Genomic DNA, 17,166 nt, shown 5'->3' on the forward strand with positions numbered 1-17,166 from the left:
TTATACTATTAGTTTGCACAGCTCGTTATAATATGTACATAAATATTCTTGTTTATTAGAAATTATGTTAAATCATTATCTCGAATTCTCGAAACAATATTCTCCGACTATGACGACGATCCCATTACAATACGAAAATATTATGTTTTCGTTCTCGTTATAATATTATTATTTTCACTCGTCACAAATAATAAAAATAATAATAATAGTAATGTAACGTTAACAGATACGTTTCTTATTGTTCACTGCGGTATTTAGTATCAATAATATTAAACGCCGCTGCAACGCGTATATTATGTGTTACGTAATAATAATAATAATAATAATAATACCTATGCATATATATATATATATAGCTATATAATACAATAATGCATTTCGTATAATACGCGACATCAGCGGCCGCAGCATCACGAAACACCTGTGTTGCTGTGACTATAATAGTGGTCGCATCCTACCCCTCCCCCCACCATACACACACAATTGGTAACTACGCACAACGTTTTTAGGCCAGTTCGTATGCGATACAAGAATGTTGTATCTATCACCTGGCGGTGCGTTTTATATACAATACGAGTATAAGATTATATTATTATTTATTATTATTATTATATATATATTATATATATATACAGGGCGATGCACCAAGTATGTTCGACTACTTTTTTCATTTTCGATGACGCAGTGCAGTAATTCAAAATCTAATTTTTTTTTGTGTGTTTTTAAATATACATAAAATAATGGTATATTTTTAAATGCGTAAAACTTTTTTTATTACTTAAAGGGTATACTGTACCGAACCGATACGAACTACTGTTTTCAATTAACAACAGCTCATTTCCACTGTAAAGTGAGTTAGTGGATAACTTTTCTGAAAATGTTGAGTATCAGGATGCATGATAATAGATTTAAGAGATATGAGAGCCATGGTAATTTCAAATTTTTTGTAATTGATATTTATCTATCAATGTTTATGATTTATAAAAATGGTTAAAGACATAATCAGTGGCATATTTTGGAGGAGTGAATTCCATATCTAAACACTTGACTTAAAAAATTGATTGAATGCATTAGTATTATAATTATTCATGCTCATAAAAATAGTTTTATCAAAAATTCAAAAGTGAAATTAATTTTATTAAATCCGAAGATACGTTTTAAAGTACATTTTTAAACTTATTTTATCGGGAATACTCAAGAAATATTTGAATTTCACCATGTCATTAATACAACAAAAATGCTTGTAGCTAAAAACGAAAATATCGTTAACTAATGGAGTATAATATAATATATTTATAAAACTAGTTAATTGTTTATCAGCTAAAAGAATTACCCATTATTAATGATACAATTATTTTATCATTTATTTTCGGTCGACCGTCAGGACGATCGTACTAGATTCAGGTGTCTACTAAATAAAGCATATATTTGTTCAAATAATTAATATTTATTAAACTTATTTAATAACTAAGTTTAAAGAAGGATCGCTACTATAAATTTAAGTAAGTCTAAATACTGAGCTTACAATGATGTTAATTATTAAAAGTTAAATTTTTTAAATGAAACATTAGTATTCGGTGTTAAGTAATGACCTTCGACTTATCTATCACCATATACCAAAGTTTTTATTTGCTGATGTAGTAAATTGAAAAATGTATGTTCAATGTACTTTTTAAAAATAATTCCAAAAATAAAAACAGGCTTGTGAGTTTCTAAAATTTTGTTACTGCGTATAATAAATACTAAATCCGATATTACATTTTTTTTTATAACTGATTTTTAGGACTATTGTACTTAGTATAAACATTTTATACCAGAAAACTTCTAATTCAAATTGTTATTTGGAACAGGTAGGTACATCAAGATGTTTGAGTAAAAAAGAGCCGATGTCGTTTGTAACGGCCACAGGACGAGGACACTGCTCAATAATAATAAGCGGTGCGAAGAAAATGTCAAAAAAATCGGAAAAACGGTCTTTATATATAGGTAGAGGGTACCTATGTTTGAAAAAAAAAATCAGAATTCTAATAGATTTATTGTCAAAAGTAAAAACGTGACTGAATAATACGTACCTACCGCGTGAACCGCTCTGTATACAAAACGAATGCGAGTAGTCATATTATATGTATATATATTATATATAAATATATATACATAATTATGTTGTTGTATATTATTATTGTGGTGCCTATAGCGGCGTAGTGTTATATTATTTTGTTAGATGTTCGAAACGTTTCGGCTGTCCCCTCCCCCCTCGGCGGCGTCACTCGGCGACCGCAACCCCACACCGTTCGGCGGCACCGGCCCACCGTGTGCGCACACCCCGCCGCACCACCCCGGCGGGTACACGCGCACGCACGCACGCACGCACGCACACTACGCACATTCAAGAGATTAGCCAAACTCGACGGAGATCCACGGCGGCTCCTCGGCGTCCGCGACGCGCTTATATAACCGTGTCCGCTGGTCCGTCCCTTGCAGTGTGCACTGAGAGCCTACAGCGGTGAGGTCTGACGGAGCAGTGCCGACGCGCCGTTACTTGTTTATTATTATTATTATTATTATTATTGCTGTTGCTGTTTGTAACGCATCCCGGAGCACACGCACACCAGTTGCCGTCCACCAGTCAGCCCGGAGTCGCAGTCGCATTACTACCACTTGGCGGAGCGCGTCCGACGGTGCTCTCCCGACACCGACAACCTGTTCCCGCGGCCACGCGCTGTCCATCGTCTCGTACCTGCGCCTGTTGCGACCCGAACGGTGAGCATAATATTATTATAATAATACAGTATGTATAGCGCTGTAGTAGTGCATAATTGCAGTTGAATATAATTTTCGTTTCGACATCGCCATTCACTGGTTTCGCGCGGTTAAATTACGATCACGGTCGTGACTAGGCATTTATACTTATTCATTTTCCGGTTGTAAAGGTGTACACTTACCGATGACCGTCTCCGTCGAAACACTTGCAACCATTAAATTATTATTATTTAATTTTCCATTGTCTGTATAATGATCGTTCTCGAACGGTTTGCCGCGAGTCCACGGGATTTCGGTTTTTTTCTCGTAAATAATATTATCGAAATCGCGCGTTAATATTATTATTTTTGGTTTTTATAATAAATCGTGATTTATTTTTACTTTGAACGTCTTTTTTTTATGGCAAGTCAATTTGTGTGACAATATTTCTCCAAATATTTCGTTGCATTTATATCGAATATCTAACCAATAACGAATTACTTACAAGCGTTTTGAGGAAGGTTAGTGTAGTGGAACGGACTGACAGAGGATAACCGATAAAATGTTGGTGCATCGTCCACGTATCTAAACTATCGATGCTTATGAATAATTGATGTCCTTCCTTACACAATATTTGTATTAGTCTGTCAGGATTCATCTAAACGTATGATATATAAATATATATGACATTTTATTATAAGATATTTTGGAGTTTTTCTAGAATTTTTTCAATCATTATTATATAGACGTTCATATTTTCAATCTGAAATAATGTGTATAATAAATACCTTTTTATATTTTTATTGCAGACGTTTAAAATTAAAATAATAGTAATAAATTTATTTTTTATGAAATATTTCGAACTTAATATTGTTTATAAATGTAGGTTTTATATTTTTACTAGGTATGCGCTAAATTACTATTCAATATAATTTTGTTCATATCCATTTTCTAATGTTTGTTTTATGTAATAACTGTAATAAATTGATACTGATATTTATTATTTAGTTTAATATTACCTATACAGTTATAGGTAATATACGAGTACACACATATATTTACATATCGGATGTAACAATACATTTTTTTTCCGGAAGCAACCCGGATGTGTCCCATTATTATCTATATAATATATGTTAAAAAAATAATATAAATTTATGACATATGTGTTTTACGCTATTTACAATATTATAATATATATATAAATAAATTTATTTTTAATATTATTATTTATTTTGTCTACTCTAACAAACTTTAATATAATATAATATCTTGTATGTCACTGGGCTTAACAGTAACAATTTTTTTTTTTTGACTAACATTTAATTTATTTAAATCGTATTATAATCAAAAGGTAAACGTATTATATTTATCTTTTATTTATTACTGCGTGAATAAAAAATAAAAATCGTATGTCTGAAAATAATAAACTTTATTAATATATTAATTTATTATGATATAATTTTTGATGGTATTGTTGTTTGTTATTCATAATCAATATTACTTAAATATGGGTTATTAATTATTTTATAATTTATCGTCCCTCAGAAAAAAAAAACACTAACAATTAGAATTAATTAGATAGACTTATAATAATAATTAGAATTTTTAATCCTGTGACATCGGCATGTAATGTAGTTTAACCTTCAAAAATCAAAATTAAGAACCTAGTAGTTACTACATAAAAAAATGGCTCTCTAATAATTTTAAGTTGCCCCTCTCTATCATATCATAATTTACCTATACGTATTATTCTGTGATTTTTATACTTCGGCTATTTTTATGTATATAATTATTTTAACTTAACGTATTAGTTCAAACACTGTTAGAAAGGGATTGTTAATTATTTATGTATAATACGATAGAACCTATTGTATGCTCTTTTTCAAATAATAATGGCTGGAATTTCTCTCTGATATCACTTTTCAGTCTACTTTGTTATAGGTTTAAGGTCCATGGTCCATCACACTTTTACGTCGCAGTAAATTTTACTGTTTCTTAATAATACAATTGGTTTTATTCGACTATGGACATTGGACAATATAATTTAGTGAATTGTTTAATTTACCTAGTAAAAAAGAAAAACATTGTTGATTTAATGATATATTTCTAAATACCTGCCCCAATGTAATTTCAGCAATTTGTAAATTATTTATTTATATATGATTCGTTTTTGTTCGGACAATTTAATTTACTGACTACTTTATGTTCAGTCTAAAATTTAAATGTAGGTACTTTTATACATATTCTTATAATTAAATAATATCCTCATTAAATTTATTGGTTTTTAATAGATGTTCAAATATATTAATTTATTTTATTATCGATATCTACTTATAATTCTTACCAAATTCCAGGTAAGAACATTTATTTCTTGTAACCGTAGAATTATAGGAATGTAAATATACAATCATTTTGTAAATCCATTAAATAAATTGTTCGATATGAATGGTATTTTACTATCGACGTCGAGTAAACAAATTGCATTCTTACTAGATAAGTTCTTTTTTGATTTGATAGTTGTCTATCTATCTGTTATTGGCGAAATTATTTTCGTATAATTAATTTATAATTATTAGTTTAAAGAGTGCACATATTTCTATTGTCGAAGGAAAGATATTCATTATTTTTAGTTAGGTACTATATACTACATCTTTTTATTCCTTAATTTATATTTTCGGCTTATTTAATTGTTGCTTAGGTGAATAATACGACAAGACAATTCATTCATTAACTAGTTATGTGTCTGGTTCAGTTTAATGTGTTTTATTTTGGCCATCTTCGCTGTTACATTATAGGCTATATTAAAATTAAAGTATTTCATAATGATTGTATGATTGTAGTTTAATTTAAGTAATTTCCTTCTTTGGTAAATAATGTATAAAATAAAAAAATAAAAAAATATATAAAACTTATTTTTCTTTTTTGATAAAATTAATAATTTACCTATAATATCATATTATACTATAAAAAACTACAATCAATAAATATTTTTCAGAAGATAACATAATAATCGCTTTCGGTTTAACCAACACTACCAGTTGACTTGTAAATTTTGTGACCCGTGCGTACGTGATATGAGATTATGAGGAAAGTAAAAACCAAATCTACGGGCACCAATACGGATGGTGGTGCCGCCATTCAAGTGGAAGTAGCCGCCGACATTCCCGATGCAGAAAAACATAACATATCGTAAGAAACTCTAATAATCTATATATATACATTATACCTATACATATACCCATACGCATGTATTTGTGTAATACATTTAATTAAAGCAATTAATTGCATCTTTATATCGTTATATTTACTATTATTTTGTTTCCGATTTATTGTCACTTGCCACGTCTACACCTGTTCATTCATTGACTATAGAAACTTGGAAGCGATGATGCATATGATTAAGTCGACCATTGGCGGTGGATTCTTAGCCATGCCCGAAGCATTTCACAATGCAGGGTTGTTGGTAGGCTCCATAGGCATCGTAATCCTCGGAATTGCGGTATTGAACATGATGTCTTTTATTGTGAGTATATAAACATATTATCATAAATTGTACCTAATTTATTATTCGATATTTGTGTGTTTGAACCGAACAAGGCGCGAGCAGTAATAGACTAATGCAAATTACTGTAGTTAGGTTGCGGATTAGCTAATATTATATTATTAAGTATTTACACTACCCATTTGACGTAGAAAACAATATTATGATATCACGGCGACACGACCTTTGTTTTTATTACATACGTTTGCGATATCCACGTTCAAAATATTATAATAAGACGATTTTTTTATTTTTCCATTGGAAAACATGGATAGCCATAATCATTCGTTGTAAAAAATTGAATGAGGCTTAATATAATATTATCTAAAAATCCTGTCCCCCGTCACATAGCTTACAAATCAACTGACGTTGTATAAATATACAGCACATCATAGGTACGTCTTTCATTTTTTTTATTGTTAATACACCGGTCGAAACTATTCCAATACTAATATCTATACTATAGGTAATTTACATGATATGGTTACCGACAAAATTATAATTCTTTAATAACTCTTAACGTATAATATTATAACTATATATACGGATGTATATATTATTATTATTATCGTTTAGACATTGGTCATTTCAACCATTGTTATTTTCTAATAACAAATTGTTCGGTAATAACGATGTACAGATGTATTTTATTTAAAATATTCTTACTTCCTATTAAAAATTTACATAAAAAAAATATGTAAAATAATTAACGATTGTATAACCAGAATACGTAAGGAGTAGATATGAATACTATTTAGTGTGTACGCGACTTTATTACTTTTATATTCCAATGGTATGTTTTCAATTTCCATTAATAATTTTACTTTTTCAATCTTTCGCCAATAACATAAAAATAAAATGGACCAAAAAACATTTTAAAATCCGATGTTATCGGTATAGCATAATAATATAATTTAAAGATGTGATAATCTATCAGTCAACGATTTTCGTGCTGCACAATCGCTGCATGAAATTGCAAAAAAAGATATGAAACAATAATATATGATAATATTATATATAATAATAATATTTGAGCACACAAAAAATTTGTATTTTTCAGTATAAGCATTATTAAACTTAAACCAGGATTTTTTTTTAATTTACTTGAGTACATCATTATAGTTTGTATACTTTATATTAAAATTCTTGATGAACTGTTAGAAGAATTAGGCACTTCAATTAAGTTAAGATATAGTTATTATAGTATTATATTAGTAACATGTTCAGTTTTGGCTTCAAACGCAGTGAATTTAAGTATTTCTCCATCTATATTGTATAATAATGGTTTTTACTTTAACACGAGGACTCAATTGTGCGTGTTTGTAGGTTCGTTGCTCACAGATATTAAGATCCGGCAAATACGCGGCTGCCATTTTGGCAGAAAAAAATGGAAATAACGAAGGTGACGAAGAAGAACACAATGAACAGCCGAACAAACAAAATAATGGAAAGGAGCTATTGTTGCCTCCCATGGACTATCCGGACACCGTGGAAGCAGTGTTTAAGTACGGCTCAGGCGGCCACTTCGCATCATGGGGCCCATTTGCCAAGTATGTTTATACAATATACACGTTGTACCCGTCGATACCCATCACGCCTATTCACAAAATAATTCGTTAACATATTTACATATTATTATAAACCTACAGACCTACAGAGAACTATAGTCGATTTTTATGAGTGGTATATTATTATTTATTTGTTATATTATACTATAATGAGGGAATTTCGAATTGTATACCTACATACTGTATATAATTTAGTATTTGAGATTTAAATATAATAATAATATCAAATATATATTCGAACGATATCAGTTTCGTAGTATAGGTACGTTTGATCATATAAAGGTCACATATCATACGTATATACGAGTTCAGATCCCTCAGAGAATAAAATATACAGAGATCCCTTTGACTTTTAGGTTTCAGAGCCGTCTACACAGAAGTTGCCACTCCTACACACTCTCTTTATCGCAATAATTATAGTTTTCTGAGCTGAATCACACGTTTACCGATATATTACTAACCGTAAAATATTTTGTTTGTTTGTTTATTTGCTTACTTTACTGCCGTAACTCCAAATGCTGCGAACAGAAAATTCACCACAATCTCATTGATTTTAACATATTACGGTGTCAACATCATCTACGTGTGCGTCGTGGCAAGCACGAGCAAACAGGTACAGTGCAGACAAGTCCAGATAATTTACCAGATAGTTATTAATAACATAATATTAGTAGTAGTAACACGTTTATATTTTTAGTGCATACGCGATACCTTAGTACATTTAAACTGCACAATGCAAAGGACATATTTTTAGTTTTTCGACGATTACATTATTATTATAAAACATTATAATATACTGTTCAAAACTAAAATCAATTTTAATATTTCATTATAACATTAATAGGTGAAAAGCAGTAATGTTTTGAAAATGATAATGTACTAGATGCTGCAAAACTTAAAAAAAAAATTTAATTTAATTTAAATAAACTATTTTTAAAGCTCTAGAAACAAATCAATTGCTATCTTATAATAATTTATATAGCTGTAAACAACTCTATAAAACTACATTAATAATCGTATATTATACACCCAACGAATTTTTCGTTATAGCTAATTGATCTTTACACCACTGGTGGAGTTGCGGGCACATGGAGCTACATGTTGAACGGTATATCCATCCACTGGTACCCTTTGGCTGTAGCTCTGTTAATCATTCCAATGGGTATGGTTCAAATTATAAAATACCTAGTGCCGTTCTCAGTAATTGCCAACGGGCTGATTTCGGCGGGCACTGTGGCGATGTTCTATTTTATTTTCACCGACGACGAGGGACGCAACCCACTCCGTGAGAATGAACTATCAAAATTAGTAGTATGGCCAATGACGCGTTGGTCGCTGTTTGCGGGAAGTGCATTATGTTCTATGGAGGGGGTCGGAATGGTAAGCACTATATTTTTAAATTTTTTCTTTTTTTATCATGCAAGTCCAAATTACAAAATATAAATTATGAAAAAATAATATGCGTTATTAAACTATTCCATTTAGATATTTAAGATTTATTTTAAGATAGAAGTATATTGTTTATAATATTATACATTTTTATAAATACCATATTGCGTTCAGGAAATAAGATAACGAAATATTTTCGAAGAAGCCAAGACACAATACTAAAGACAGATGTTTTTTTTTTTTTGGTTCCTACAACGTTGTTATACTAAGGACTATATTATTTGAAACGAATCATTTGAAAAAAATATGGTATACACATATACGCACTTGGAGCTCTATCTTTAAGTGATTCGTCTGCAGCTATTATTGTCCCACACAGCATCATGTTCACGCTTAAAAGAGAGATTTTATATATAACTGGTATTTATGTTGTTTTTGGGGTGCATGAAAAAGGTACATTCCATTGAATTACAGGTAGTCGATTTTAGGGTCAGATTCATAACGTGTAAATTCCCGGTGTTTCCGAATTGCGGACAAAGTGACAAAAACCACGTGAGTTGCGGACGAAATCTAAAAAGGTAACATACGAATTGCGGACACAAATATAAGATACGAATTGCAGATAAATGTCCAATTATTATTTTTGATATTAACGATTGTGGACGTTGGGAACTGTTCGATATTAACGATTTATATATATATAAATTATTTATCACCATTAAGATTGTGCAGGTGCTTTTGAAACGGCTGTCAAAACATATGTTTAATCTGCACTTTATCGACAACCTTACTCGCTTGCTTAATATCTGTCGTAGTGTTGTCTTTCTGTTCGTTTATTTTCTATTTTTCTGTATAAAAATGTATAGTGAAAAACTTAAAAAGTTACGTGTGATTGACGGAAAACTCACGTGGTTTTTATTAAAAATAATCTCTGTACGCAATTAGTATTATGACAACGAAACGCGTGTCCGCAATTGTTATGTTATAATATTGACCTGAAATAATTTGTCCGCAACTAGTATGTGTCCTAAATTCCGATGCTACATTATTTTGACCTGAAAAAATTGTACATAGATGTAATACTAAAAAAAAACACACACAAATCCACATTTTAAAACAAAATTATATTATTTATATGTACAAATATATTATATTAGTATATAACTGGAACCGATGTTATACAAAAAAATCAAATCCAAATTTGTATGCCCAACATTATACGTACAAATATCTATATATATTGTACAATATTATTAATTGATTAAATCTATTTTTTTTAAACTAAATATAGTATAGTTAAAACATTTTTACTAGTACAAAGAACGTAAACTTAACTAGGTATGTATTATATCAGAATCTACACGATAGTAACCAAAAAATCAAGCGACTAAAATGGCATTTGACACGTTCTGTAAATAATTTTAGCCTCAAATTGAAAAAAAAATAAAATTTAATAAAAATTAGTTTTGACTTAAAAATAAAAAATATTATCGATAAATTTAAATTTCATTTTATACGTTAAAAGTTGGTACCAATGCAACTAACTTTTTCTTACATGACTATGTATAAAAAATTATATTGGTTGAATTTACTTATAAGTACCTACAAAACAGGTAGGTATGATTGGTATAATTTACAATCACCCATTTTTTCTTAATTTTTATGTCCTTAGGTAATTAAATACTTTTATGACATAATTAAGTCTTATTATTTTAATAGTTTATCTAATCAATTATTTAATTTTTTTTAGAATTGTATAGGTAATATTCATTTCACATTTGTATAATATAATAAAATATTATGAAGGTATACGTATACAGTATTTTGTGTTCGAAAGTTTTTAAATATACAAAGGGCAATTATAATTAAAACATGTTTAAGTCTTACTTGTTCATAAATTCTTACACATTTTCTATAACATTTAACTAGTGATTTGACTAAAAAGTAAAATAACAACTATAGAATACATGTTATTTTCTAATCAATAAAAATAAGATAAATTAAACGTGTCCCGATTTTAACTCGTAGTAAAAATGATTATTGTAGTGTTTTCCTACTATTAATAATTTAAATAATTAACTATATTTTATAGCAATTTTAATTTTAGCAACAAAAATAAATTTTAAAACTATATAATATATTAATTTGAAAATGGAAATCTTTTCACACATGTTCTCTGAAACTAATTATCCGATTATTTTTATTTTTATTTAATGATAAAGTTCATTTTGAAGCAGTTCTTAAGCCTATTCCTGATTCTTATAGTTAATGAACAATCTAGAATCTAGATAATCGTCAAATACGCATATTATATGTATTTTTTTTTATTAATTATTATTTATTAATTTATTATTATTATTTTACTAACTATAGTTAGTGTACCATAACAGTACAATACTTTTTCTTTGTTTTTGATTCACAAAACTGAATCTTTATGAGTCGTTAATCATAGCCCATAGGCGTGTTAGGGCACAACCAATTTTTAAATCGTGAGACCAATTTTTTTTTTTTTAGATATGAAGAAACGTCTATTTTTTGTTATAAGTTAAAAAAATTGCAAAATATAAAACAAATAATCAAAATTAATTTATAGGTAGATACAAGGTGCTGCAAAGGTACTGCAGGGTACACACGACATAACTTTTTTTATTCAAAAAAAAAAAAATAATTTAAAAAAATTGCTTCTGTTAAATGGTCGAAATAGCTAGTGCATTATATATGTATTATAAATTATAATATTATAATATATAATATATGTATAGGAAAATCCAATATTAAAAATGACAAAATACCTTTTTTATAAATTAGATAATTACAATTGTTGAAGGATAATATAATTATTATTATAATTTAAATATTTTTAATTATTATTTATTTATGTATTTTTGTTATTTTGTTGAATATGTTAACCGTCCATACACACTGCGTCATTCTTAAATCGGTACTTATTACGTATAAAGCTTATGCACATCGAAAACTCAATGAAGAACCCACTTGAGCTTGCTGGACCGCCAACTTACACGCTGCACTGGTCTATGTTTATCATCGTGTTACTCAACGGCGCTTTGGGCTTCTTTGGGTACATACGATACGGTGAACGGTGCCTGGGAAGCTTGCCACTCAATTTGCCTCCGAATAACAGGTTGGCATATTATGCATATATATTACCTATACGTATATCATTACGGCGCGTCTCGTGACGCTGCCGGTAACATTAATGTTATATTATTATTTATTATATTTTTAATGTCGATTTCGTGTTCCTACAGATTATCTGAAGCTGTAAAAATCGTAGTTACTTTAGGAATTCTCATGACCTACGGACTCCAGCTAACCGTTACCGCGGACCTAGTGTGGTCGTGGATTAAAAAGAAGAAAGCGAAAAAAGCTGTACGAAAACACGGATCGAAAGTTGTGGTGATAGAAAAGACAAAAACAAGTCTTGATTACTATATCATGCGATTTGTCCTGATCGTTGGAACGGGTAAGTGTTGTCGAAAAGTATCTAGTGTAGGCATTTACCTTTAAAATACTTAAATGTACTAAATGTGTGAACTTTATACTTGTTGACCCGGAAAATCGTATTATCGTACATTTTAATTACAACCTTTACCAGCCAAAAAAATATCGACAAGATATTGGTACAAGTTTGCGTTCAATTTTTAAAAGTTATTAATAAGATTTTATCGTTTTATGTGTGATTGCAGTGATTATAGCGACTGTGGTACCCGACGTCGGGCCTATGATTTCCCTTGTCGGTTCGGTCGGGTTTTCAGTACTTGGTCTCATAGTACCTGCGGCACTAGAGACCGTTTGGTACTGGAATCCAGAAAGCGAAGATGACTTTGAAGACAATCACCAAGAGATGAACTACTGTGATAATACAGCTGCGGAGTACGGAAGTGGATTAGCGTCGGCGGCGGCACTGACCGCAAAGGTTGCAAAAACTAATAAAGCCAGTCGGAACCTGGCTATCCGCAGAGCCTTGCGACATGTGAAAAATGGTATATATGTTATACTGGCTTTGTTCGCACTGACCGGTGGAGCCTTCTATAATTTACGAGAAATTATATCTCAGTCTCCGGGCCACAGCGTGCCTGCGGTCACAGAACTATCTCAAAATTCAGCATGACGCTTTTAAAATTACGACTATGTATTATTTTATAGTTAGACGTTTAGAATATAATAATAAGTTTTATTTTGCTTGAGAACAGTTTGTATGGAGAGAGAACATTATATTCTCGAGAATTATTTAAGCAAGCTCAAGTATCTCAAAACCAGTACCTAAGTACAATCACTGCTTGATATTTTTTTTTTTTACATATACAATTATTATAAGTCATAATATTAATGACTGCACATATTTTAGGACTATTACTGTAGCACTCGTTAGTTATGAATAACTTATACGATATTGTCCATCGAGATAATATAATTTTCACTGGATAGAATACACGTAGATACTACTATATTGTCTTTACTATTAAGCTATAAAGTTGTTTTATTTGCGGTATTTGAACGCTATTCTTTGTTTTAAACAGAGAAACAAATTTTAATTTCTTACTTAATTGCACGCTATTTTATAATATGTTTTTTTATCGATATTTCACTACTATTATTATTCATTTTTGTAGATTTAATTCATTAATATATAAATAATAATACTATGTTTTGTGTTATTTGTGATCACTTTAATATTATATCCTATACAGCTATCATAATATCCTTATTCCTGCTACCAACAGTTAAGTATCTAAATAATAAATATTTACACAATATTAGAGTCATAAATTTAATGTTATTCTTAAAACATAATTGATTGATATTTAAATATATAATATATAAGCATAATATTACATGCACATAGTTAAATAATACAAAAATATAAAGCGCAATGTTCAATGTTAATGTAACTATTAATATATGAATTGTCAGCAGTTTTAGTTAAATCTTTTGAGATATTTCTGCAGCACTATTATTACTATTACTTATTAGTGTAATATTTCAAATAGGAACAAAATATAATATAGTTTTTTATAAGTATTCGTGTTAAACTTATTCTCATGGTATTTAAATTAAAATAAAGTTTGAGACTAAATAAACATAAATAAATAAAAAAATATGTTAAGTACACAATTATTTAGTTATTATTAAGCAAAAAATGACCTAATCGAAGAAATTCAAATAAAATGAACTATTAGTGTGAATGTATTACATAATATATATAACAGGGAGCAGCTTAGCTTTTATTATTAACATTTAAAGTAAAAAAATATTTGATTTTTATTTCCATTAAAAACTGTAACTTGTAAGTATTTTATTGAAATTTAGTCTCATACTATTGTATTCACGTCGATTTTTGTTAAATATATTTAACAAAAAAAAATGATAGAATTTTAGATTACTACCTAACGGTGCTATAATATTTCGATTTATAGTGGACTTAATATTTATTATGAGTTGTATATCTTATATAAAAACGTCAATGCCCAATGGTCGTTCAAAACACGATCAAATACTTACCCCTGTTTTACTAGTATGTATGTACTGTATACATATATATAAATATTATATACTGTATATCAACGAGATGTCAACATTAATATTCTTGAACTAGTAAGTGATACCATTGATTATAAATACTAGTAATTATAATCATTGGTGATACGTATTAATAACTTTGTATACACATATTTTTTTTTGTTTCCAAATCAAAATTTATAATAGATAAACACTATGACAAGAAAATAGAAAAAAATATGCAATTTTTGGTTAGATTATATTACTAATTATAATACATATAAATCATTACAAAAAAATTCTATAAAAAATGTAAATTATTTTTAATGATACCTACAATAATTATTAATACCTACCTATTCAGCAATAAAATAAGTTACTACTTCTTCTTCGTTATTTTTTTATTGTTAAAATTATATATATTATTTAATTAATGTTCTATTAAATTTTCTGGTCTTCTATAAGTTTTAATTATAATATTGCATTTTATATTTAACAATAAAACCAAATAAAAAATTTAGATTATTCGAAATTCTAAACAAGCAAAAAAAAAATTATCAATATTCTATAATTTTTTTTCAAAATTATTAAATGTATTAATATTATATTTGTATACTATATAATTGGTAAACATTTTAAGTTCCTATAGTGTATAGGAATACTAGGAATATTATAATAATTGTATCAATACAAAATAAACCAAAATTAATCAATAAATGATAAATGATAATTAATGTGAAGATAATAAAAAGTTTTCGATCCTACTTAAACAATTTTCCAATTTATTTCAAAAATATTATTGACTTTCAAGTAAACAAATTTTAAAATGTTGACCTATCATAGATATAATGCCTAGTTCTATATACAAATTTAATATTCAACAAATACAAAAATATATTTAAAAACAACTAATTTATATGTTGAACATTTTAAAAAATCGCGAAGATTTAGAAATTAGAAATTATAAACATACGTTTAAACTATAATTATTATATTTTGGTAAATACATTTACCTATTATTTATTACAAAAACTAAATTATTAAATTTATATTAAATTTAATATATTGTACTAAAATAGTAAAATATAATTTTTATTTAAACTAAAATCTGCATTCAACTACTTATTGTGAAAAATAAAAACAATTAAATCAACAGCGTTTCATGTGTATACAATACATCTTAGATACGCGTATTACCTATACCTACTCGCCGTGGACAATAATTATATGCAATTACAATATATAAATTATTTTTAAAACCTTCTGATTTAACTACGATTGGGACTTAATTTGTTGTTGTCTGAACAAAACAAAAGTATATTAAATGCGTCTATTGACTTAGCTATTCAGACATTTGTTTCTAATGTTATTTATAGGTTATCTCGACAGAAGTTATGGAAATTTAACCACATTAACTTCCGATTCAATTTGTAAACAGAAAAATTGCAATTAGTCTTGAAAAATTCCTACTAATTTTGTAGATTTACATTTTACACGGCTGGTTTGAATGACACAGTGTTACATTATATTAATAATAACAAGATACTTACTGTATTAACAACTTAGTCTACGTATATACCCGTAGATTATAGTATTATGTAGTATTATATACATATGTCTACATTTTAATAGTTAAAAACAATTATGATATAGCAAAGCGCATTTATAATTTTCGAGATAACGAAGGCGCATTGCCATAAAAATAAAATAATTATTTATATAAATAGGTAACTGTATTTATGTTTCAATAATGCAGGTCATTAAAAGTTAAAACTATTGTAGTATCGAAAACATAATATCATGATGTTTAACCGCTTCTCGGTATTCAACTTTACTCATCATGCCCATTATATTGTTATGTATGCATGAAAAAATTAAAAATACAAAAGTTTTATTTTCACCGCATATCATCGAAATACTAATTGTTCTTTAACAGTAGATATATTGTGTAACTACCTATAATATTTAAAACTTGTGATTTAATTTATTGGTGTGTATATTGTAATCTGTAGCTACTATTACTTAATGTTTATCCTTTTAATGTAAAACCAGGAACAGAAAAATGTTTAAAATGTCTCAATGAAGAGATAAAAACATAGATACCAAAAGGTAAGTGTTCAAAAAAACAGATAAATTAAAGCACTTAAAAATAAACGTTCTCAAAAACCTATGACGATAAAAAGTACTCGATAATTTAAGTTAATTTAAACGCTTATAAAATCAAGTTAAAAATTATAATTCTATTAATTCTATAGGATTAATTCTAGGAATATCGAACGGATATTTATTTTAATTATTTAAATAAAATTTATAACTTTTTTAATTATTTATCTGGTTTACTTAAATTGCAAATTCCGGGTTATTTATTATTTTATTTAATGGTTACAGTATTTCCATGATATTGAT

The 17,166-nt window shown here is 28.1% G+C and overlaps 1 protein-coding gene across 1 annotated transcript; it reads left to right on the forward strand.

Annotated features, from left to right (window-relative positions):
* The first annotated feature begins 2,494 nt into the window (after positions 1 to 2,494).
* Positions 2,495 to 13,907, forward strand: LOC132924625 (proton-coupled amino acid transporter-like protein pathetic). The gene is made up of 9 exons (XM_060989037.1): positions 2,495 to 2,760; positions 5,738 to 5,931; positions 6,115 to 6,265; positions 7,610 to 7,833; positions 8,380 to 8,464; positions 8,902 to 9,231; positions 12,201 to 12,382; positions 12,510 to 12,724; positions 12,948 to 13,907. The coding sequence occupies exons 2-9, from the start codon at positions 5,825 to 5,827 to the stop codon at positions 13,370 to 13,372; spliced, it is 1,719 nt and encodes a 572-aa protein (XP_060845020.1). The 5' UTR covers positions 2,495 to 2,760; positions 5,738 to 5,824; the 3' UTR covers positions 13,373 to 13,907.
* The last annotated feature ends 3,259 nt before the right edge of the window (positions 13,908 to 17,166 follow it).

The sequence above is a fragment of the Rhopalosiphum padi genome, chromosome 3 (genome assembly GCF_020882245.1).
Source record: "Rhopalosiphum padi isolate XX-2018 chromosome 3, ASM2088224v1, whole genome shotgun sequence".
Classification (NCBI taxonomy): domain Eukaryota; kingdom Metazoa; phylum Arthropoda; class Insecta; order Hemiptera; family Aphididae; genus Rhopalosiphum; species Rhopalosiphum padi.